The sequence below is a fragment of the Schistosoma mansoni genome, chromosome 1, assembly GCF_000237925.1.
Source record: "Schistosoma mansoni strain Puerto Rico chromosome 1, complete genome".
NCBI classification, from domain to species: domain Eukaryota; kingdom Metazoa; phylum Platyhelminthes; class Trematoda; order Strigeidida; family Schistosomatidae; genus Schistosoma; species Schistosoma mansoni.
In genome coordinates, this window is record NC_031495.1 from 41119017 (window position 1) to 41128475 (window position 9459).

General features: G+C 31.5%; 1 protein-coding gene across 1 annotated transcript in view; it reads right to left on the reverse strand.

The window, feature by feature from the left end:
* Positions 1–436: 436 nt before the first annotated feature.
* The window catches only part of Smp_126560 (putative orthopedia homeobox protein), a gene marked incomplete at both ends in the record, with an annotated part of 37842 nt that continues 28819 nt past the window's right edge, over positions 437–9459 (reverse strand). Inside the window, 2 exons of the mRNA XM_018794445.1 lie at positions 437–789; positions 1607–2219. Coding sequence (XP_018648857.1) covers positions 437–789; positions 1607–2219 — 966 coding nt within the window. The remainder of the gene's footprint in view (positions 790–1606; positions 2220–9459) is intronic.

The window sequence follows — 9459 nt, forward strand, 5'->3', positions numbered from 1 at the left end:
ATTTTTAATAACCGAATGAAACAACAATAAGAAATTGAATATATATTTTTTCATAACATTATATACATTAACACAACTTTTCAGCTGTACAGTACGGTTCGTGTTGTCAGTAATCATATCTATATGCTAATCCATGAAGCGGCGTGTTCTTTATATGTCTGCGGAAGTAAATTGAAAGTGTTTGTAATGAAATTATACATTGTAACATTTCCATCATATATTAGTAATAATTTACTATTTCTCCCACTTATTCTCTGCCAGGAAAAAGCAGTGACAATGAGGTCAATAGTAATGGAGAAATATAAAGTGGAGCATTTCATATATATAATTGACCGATGACCGTTTTACTCTTGAATTATTTTCGTAGAGAAAATTGAAACTGAATCTTATTGAAAGTTGTGTTGTACGGAGAAATCAATTAAAATTTCATTTTTTGTCAATATGATGGTGAATTAATAAAATTGTTTAGCTCCTCTTTTGATATTTTGGTTAACATTAAATTAGATAATGCATTACACTGTTCTGCTGTTGTTGTAATAATATCATCAGTACTGTTAGTAATAGTTGTAGTAGTACCGGTGGTACAAGGAAAATCCATTGAATCCATATTTGAGGAATTTTGATTGATTAAATTTGGTGGTATCGTGACAATTTCATTTAAATTTTTTACTCTATTCCTTAACAAATCACATGGATTCGTTGTGGAAAATAGATTAAAATCACATGTTGAAGATTTTTCATTTTGTTCATGTTGATGCATACTGTTGAGTTGTTTTGTGATTAGAGAATCTAGAACAAGGAGAAAAACTTGGTAGATTTACACAACACAACCGAATCGAAGGTGAAATAGTTACTACAAAAGAATGAATTTCGTCACGTACTTCTAAAGATTTTAACCTATTCACAAAGGTTCAATGTACTAATATAAATGAGTTATAATTTGTTTGTAAATTGCATAAAATGCTGAAACCATGAATCGATCTGAGACCAATATTGAAAACCTGGAAGGACTGGACGACTGTTTCGTCCTGGTATGGGACTCCTCAACAGTGCGCATCCATGAACCATCACAGGGATCTCAGACCCACAACCTTCGGTTTTCTTCACGAACACTCAACCTCTAGACCATCAAGTCGGTAACCAACAGTGTTAATGTCTGACTTCAATCAATCCACAACATTGTGTGACTATCTTCCATTGTTTCTGATGGGTAACTATCCCACACCCGATTCGGATTAGCTCCTATTGTCATGGCTGCTCATTAGAATTCTAAAAATTTTCTCTCGAAGCTAGGAACTAGTAAGCACATGATAATATGCAATTTTTTTGAAAATACTATTACATATTTTTGAAAATACTATTACATATATATATATATATAGTAAATGACCACTTTCGGTCTAAATGTATGTAACATAAAGTCAGAATTTCTATAGACTGAATATGAATTTTCTGAATGGGAGTTAATAACGAAGATTTGCAAGCTGACATTTTTTCGTTTCGAGAAAATAAAGACGATAAAGCAAGAAATATCTGATATAAAAATTAACCAGGTTACATCCAGTAGATGTTTCACATATAATTATAAAGGCATTGAAATACTCACCAATTTTTCTATGCCAGCCTTGTGCTGTATCAAGATCCTGTCTATCATTTTGTGAATCCATTTGATTTGCAATTTGATTTAAGGTACTAACTTCTGGGATATTATGCATTTGAGGCAATCCTAAACGTTGCTGTAAGATTTGATCAAATGGGCCAATAGAATTCGATTCAACAAAGTATGGGTTCACTTTCATATTGTCTGTAATATGTTCTAGTTGTGAGAAAAATGGATATGAATTTGCTTGAGGTTTACGTGTACTCGACCGGGAGTGTTCAAATAATGGACAATTTGTATTTGAACTACTATCGCCAAAATAAGTAGTTGGACTTTGTAAAAGGAAACTATTGGTGGGATTTATATCTAACCTTGAACAATTTAAACCATCTAGACTCCTTGTTTGTGCTGTTGGTACTAGCTGTTGTATATAGGGATTAAAGTTATTACTACTAGCGATATTGTTGTAGTTATTGTCACCGTTCGTTATGTTTTTCATAGAGTTGTTTGTTGTTAAGCTTACGTTCTTCGTTAATGAATTACTATTGATTGTCATGCGGAATGGAGTTCCCGACTTTTTTCGTTTCTTCCATTTTGCTCGACGATTTTGAAACCACACCTGAATGAAAATTTCAATTATGTTTTAACTTTATTTTCTGAGTTTAACGGTTTGACTAAAAATAACTTCATTATAAGAATTAATTAAAAATACTCAGAAAGTTACTCTTTTATTAAATTCTGATAGGTAATTATGCCGATCGAGTTCAAATTTATTGAGAAGGAGATTTTATGATGATATGATTTAAGCGAATTAAAATGTATGATTCATGCATCAGTTTACCGAAGTACTTGAAGTACGATTTCTGCTATAATTTTTGTACAGTTGAAAATTTCGATTTTATTAACTGGTAGGTAATTTACGAAAACCTGTATAGTATAGTCAATTGTTTTCAGTGACACAACTATGTTCATTTTCATATTTAACATCATGTATATAATAGTGCTATTTTCATAGAAGAAATAATTTTTGCCGTTCAACTTTTCTGTCTTTTAATATTTATTTAGATGAAAGGAGCTTCGCATCAATAATGACCTTTAAGTAAACAATCATCACTTGGTCAAACTCTATCGTTTTGGACGGTCGGTCACAGATTCATTCACAAATATGCACTTTGTTGTAATGTAAGATGGTGTTTGGAGGTATTCAGTCGGAAGCTTTGGAAGTAGGCTTCATTTTATTTGACATTCATCAGCGAGGTGATGCTGGAATCTTGAGAGAACTGATGATCCCTGGCATATTTACCGCGTTCCACCCATCTTCACAGTCAGAAACGTTACCATTGAGTTATTCGTGTCGTTACCGACTTCCTGTAGAACTGAGATGCAACAATAACAAACCGAACTATCTTGTACTGCTTATTCTGGTTATAAGATCAAAGTCAAATCTGATATTTTTTATTTTCGAGTTAGTCATAATAGATCTCTCAATAAATTAGACTGCACAGTTGGAAATGATTTCATTCACCTACTAATTATCTTGTTATGAATCAGAATAATCTTTCTATCTTATGTTTAGCATTTCATTATTTTGTTTTGTTCGGGATTAAACAGTTTCGTTGATACTGACCTGTTTGAAGCGAATGCTTTACCATATAAATCATTGAGCCCAGAAGGGCAACATCAGAAAAATTCTTATCATAGGCTTTTAGCATTTGAAATCGATATGTAATTTAATTGTATGATTTTAGATTATCCTTATGTTCTGATCAATAAGATTTAAATATTATGCTTTTTAATATCCATGCAAAAACCACCAAATATTAAATACGAATCGGGAATTTTTCTAGAGACAATGCATTTTAGTTAACAAGTCTCATTGGTTTCAGCATATATTTGCTTTTAGAAGCTCCGTTCAATCATGTTAGTTATGATATATATTTTGTACTGATAAATCTTGACCTAGTGGCTTCGTAGTATCGTGATAGGTTTTAGAACCAGTTTGTGCTATTGTGAATATAACCATTACCTTTTATATATTATTTTCCGTCACAATAATTCATTAAATTCTTTTTAAGATATTTTGTACAAATATAACACTTGTATTATGCAATGACTTTTATTAGTACATGTAAATTGTACGAAATAAGAAAATTCCTTAGAAACCTTTTTTATTTGAACATTAAAAAATCTCTTTTTATGGCTAAGCAAACTTTATCCCCTATATATCAGGTCCTAATCATATTGATGGTTAGATTTAACCTAAATGTTCGTATTATAAATAGAGATGGATAGTGGCTAGCAATGAAATCCAGGACGCGCGTTTCGTCCTATTTGGGACTCGTCAGCTGGATGTACCTGCATCTCAGAGTTAGTGTTCACTCTGGGACTCGAATCCACTACCTTTCGCTTCAAACGTTATCCACTCAGCTACTGAGTCCTGATAACCACTTGCTTTTGCAATGGGGTGAAGTTTAAATTCACTTAGTACTGTTTGTTTGAGTCCTCCCATTGATGTTTAGGACTGCAATTGATCAGTCTCTTATTGGCAATACGCACAGTATGCACATATGCCAATAAGAGACTGACCAGTTGCAGTCCCAAACATTAATGGGAAGATTCAAACAAACAATACTAAGTGAATTTAAATGTTTGTATGTTTTAGAATAAAATATTAACATAATCATTTTTGTGTTGGTATAAAGTGTAATTTTTATCCAAAAAAAATTTGTTTTATCAATTGTGTTACTGTTCCACATTTATCCTCTGAAGAATTGATCAACACTAAGTTACGATACGTCAGAAAATTTAAAAATTTAATTTTTCCACTTATTGTGATATTACAAATATCTTATTTTTTTAAAATCAATTTTCCACATGATTTCATTTGATGAAAGTTGCTTGAAAAAAACCTGTCTTATAAGCATTCATCATTAGACTACAGTGTATTATTGATTCTCGATCTTAATAACTGAAATGTATCATTCATAGTCAGCTACAACGTAGGACCAGGCACATATATGCATCGGTCCAAGTTGCTACACCTCGTTAGCACAACAAGATGGAAACCGAATTCATAGAAGTAGTTAATTTAGTGGTGGTAATATATGAAAGAAAAGTTGTATATAAGGATATAGTATAGGAAGGAAGACGGATATGAAGCAATTTTAATCTCAAGGTTTAAGGGAAGATAAAGAGTGTATACACCTGCGCCATTGTGGTCGATTCTGAGCCATGTCACACAGAGTCTCCAACCATTGGTTACGATATTCACGCAGACCCCAACCAAGTAGTCTGCATCTACCAATATGGCTCAGACTAGAAGTTAGCAACTACAATGACTGATACCATGTTTTGGTTTGGCCGCCCCTAACTGTCAGTCATAACCTTCAGAATTTTCTTTAACACTTTTTGAGCATACTACTTTTGTTGATTTGGTTTTTTGTCAGACACATTTTTGTTTGAAATAAACGACTGTTGAATATACGATTTTTTTCCAATCGAAGACATATAATTAAGGGCCATCAATTCTGACTCACATTATTTATTGTCTATCTTCTATCCATTCATATATCTAAGATGAATTACTCTGTATGGGTTTATCGTATCGAATACATGTGTAATCAGTTATATAAAACATTTAACCAATGAAATCATTCCACTATTGACAGTTATGACCAATTTTAAGAAACTTACAAAACAATTAAAATATAATTCTAATCGAATATCATAAAATTTCAGATGGAAATATTGAAAATTTCTTATCATTATCATTTGAACCATTGTGTCAGCTTATTTTGAATTTTAACCTTATTCATGGGATAGAAGAATCGATTTCAAGGAAGTTCAGTTAAAGAACAAATGATCTAGTGATTATATAGACGAAGAATTGTTTTTCAATAACTTCTCATCAAGTCCTACAATTATACATCTACATTAATCATCCCAAAAAGTGGCCAAGATTATGGCAGAATACATCATTTAAAATTATAACATGTGAATCAAGGATTGTTTGTCACATAAAATAAAATCAAATCGTTAATGTTTGGGTGACTAATATGAAGTGTTAACTTGAATAAGCTTACACATAAAATGAAGTTGTGAGATAAATGGTCCAAATAAATATGGTCAATATGGGTTGAAAGAGAGAGAGAGACTGTAATTACAAATTGGAAATTACGTAATGTATTGTGATATGAATTAGGCAAAAATTAGTAGATAGGGTTGGATGGTGAATAAATTTCTCAAAAAGGTTAGCAAGTGTAATAGTAATAATAATATAATGATGATAATAATAATGAAAATGGTAAGATGTATGGATAAGATTAAAGTTACGCAGATCAATCCAAAGAACTTTTAATGCAGGTAAACTACGATTGTTGTTTTACACGTATCTATCTTGAGACTGATTGATGTAGAAACAAACTGTCGTTTAAATCACAGGATTTAAAATTTCCAGCATAAATTCCTGGGAATGGATTCATTTATACTTTGTAGTTAAAAAAATATAAGTAGAAGTTGGTGACAATTTCCGTTTGTATACTTATTACAGTAATCAGACTTTGGACTGGTCTAAACATTTGATAAAATTTTTGATGTATTTAAATAAATTTTTAAAAAAAGATTTTCAGAATAATATGAATTCACTATATTTCAAGGCTTTTCATTAGTTGCAAACTGCCTAAATTTACAATAATAGTATTATTACAAGGTATTTTACATGCTGTAATCGGTTAATTTTAGCTCCAGACTAAAAAAGAAGATGGAAAAGCATATTCAACTTGATAGTTAAGATTGATTAATTTCTATTAACACCGTTAGGTGCCGGCTCAGTGGTCTAGAGGTTGAGCGTTCGCGCGCGAGACCGGAGGTCTTGGATTGGAGTCCCGTGTGCGGGGTCGTGAATAAGCACTGTTGAGGAGACGACTGTCGAGCCCTTCCACGTTTTCAATGGTGGTCTAGCTTAAATCGACTCATGAATTCAACTATCCATATTTATTTCTTGAAGTTGAGATCATATAGTGAATGGATTCACTTGAATGAATACAGAATGATAAACTTTTTATGATAATATTACTAATGTAAATTTAAGTTATTCGCATCTGATGAAAAGCCTTGAAATGTAATGAATGCATATTATTCTGAAAATCTTTTTCTTCTCCCTTCATTTAAATTTATCGAGGGATCAGAATGTATGAGCTTGATGATGAAATATGGAACAGAAATTATCTATATTTAGGAAGTATTTAGACACGGGTTAATTAATAACAAGAAAGATGAGTCTCAAGAGAATAATCCATCCGAGAATAGCGAACTTTCAACCAAATAACTGATCATTGTTTAATTTGGATTGGGTTGGTCTCTTTTACAAATCATATGAGTGTATGATAATACTTTATTGCAATGGGAAGTTACATAATGACTAACATAATTTAATAGTAATTTTCAAATTCCAAATATTTTACAGGGATTCACATAATTATGTGTTATCTATTTGATTTTACTTTATTAAAACTACTCTGAAATTGTATAATTAATTAAATTGTAACTTCATATTGTCTGATATTCAGAATGAACTTTACTTATCTAACTCATTATTTTAAATCAGTTACGGTCATATTTTGTTACATTTCATTAGTAACTAATTGAACTCTTCTAAAAAGCAGAGTTCTATCGAATAGATGCATAATTCTTTCGCGGTAGATTGTTCTATTCTTTTTGTTAGGCTTCATATTTTAAATATTTACAAATAAATGATTTGGTTACAACACCTCAGAAATTTCATCTTCACTTCTCATTACGTCTCAAAAAGGATTCAATTCACGACTGTATTATAGTGTATTTTTTATTAAAGATCTTCAACAGTAGTACAACACATGTTTTAGTCAGAAGGGGTTTTGTGAAGAATTCAGTATTTTCATAGTTGAGATCATGAGTCAATTGAAGCTAGACCACTATGGAAAACCTGGAAGCATTGGACGGCCGTTTCGTTCCATTGTGGGACTCCTCAACAGTGCGCATCCACGATCCCGCCTCACGAGATTCGAACCCAGGACCTACCAGTCTCGCGCCAAAGCATTTAACCGATAGACCATTGAGCCGGCATCCAACGGTGTTAATGTCTAACTTCAACCAATCCACGAAGCTTGAGCAACCGTTCACATGTGTTAGTATTAGCAATAACGAATGAGGTGAATAAACAAAAGACTTAATCACCACTTCAATATAAACAACTAATTGATTATGTGGAAAATTATTTTCTCAGTTATTAATTTCCTTTATTTGACAGTTCCGATATACCATTGTATGTGAATAGATCTTTGTGTGTATATGTGTACGTTTGTATGTATCTAGGAGAGAGTGAGAGCTGGAGAGTACGAGAAAATTGAGATTGGAACCTTATCAAAACAATAAAATTGTAATTCATTAAAACGACAAGTATACTTGTATATCTAACCTGCCACTAACTTTTTCACATATTGAACAACAAAAAGGGAATGTTAAATTTAAACAAAAAAAATCATATAATCCATTAACAGAAGTAACAACAACAACAGAAAAGATAAATGATTTGAACAAAATACATTAAAAAATAATAACCTAATACTTTGCCCCACCATTCCTTGAGTTGATTCACTACACCCCTCTTCTCGTTACTTTCCCATTTTATTCTGTTTCGTTTTTATTGACGACATTGTTTATTATGATTTTGGTTACTCCTAGAAAAAATTTATGCAATAAAGTAGTGAATAGCTGGCTAAATTGTTTTATGTCACGCACATCAATAACAAAATAGTTGTTATTGTTTTATTTTTTTTTATAGAGAAAGATGAAGTCACAGTTAAAGGTTTTTTTTCTATTTGCCATTCGTGCATGTGTGTGTGTGCATTTGTGCGAAGAGTTGTCTTATGTAAGATAAAGTGAGACAATAAATAGCCTGATAGTGTTGACAAATAAATTAGGATTTGAAATGCATTTCATGTATTCACTCACACACATTCATCCATGTACTAACACAATTGAGTAGATATGAGTACAAACATCCTCAGCATTTGATACCAAAATAACTTTATTGGTTCATAGTAGTGTCCTGTTTAACAGTTTATCTTTCAATCCTCTTAGATGAAAAAAATAATGGAAATTTGCGTTTGTTTGTATGTGTGTGTTCATATCTGTGTTCATAATAATGGACATTACTTTAAAAAAAGGGGAACAGATTTTCAATCAACACTTATAGACCACATCGAAAAATGATCATTTTAATTTTATTTCCAGAAAAAAACATCAATGATCTCATTTGATTATATCAATTTTCTTATAACTTGCTTATTCATTGTATGTGTGTATGCATGCATATGTGTAGATGTGTGGAATGAAATCGAAAGAGCGGGGTGATATTGTGATTCATAGTGGAAAAAATGATTTCAGTAAAAGATCAATAATGACAAAATCACAACGGAAAATTGAAAATTTAGTGACCATTAAAGTAAAATATTTAACGCATTTATCATGATAGGAAATGAAACTGGGTTTCTAATGATAACAATAATAATACTGTTTCTTATAGACTTAGACAGGCTGGCAAATTTCAATTTACAATTATCAATATTCTGTTATCTTTTCTAGAGTAGGCAACATGCAGCCTGTTTTGTTTATTGCTTCATTTATTTACTTCAATAATGCAATGAGAAGATGAAGTTTATCAGGTTTATGTGATATAGTTGCGTAATACATTTCGAACAATCTGATTACACATATACTTGTTAAGACATTTTTCTTTAAAGATTAAAATTTCATCTACATACCTTAACCCTAACCTCTAACGGAGAAAGAAACTAAATTAAGTACACGAAAACAATGTG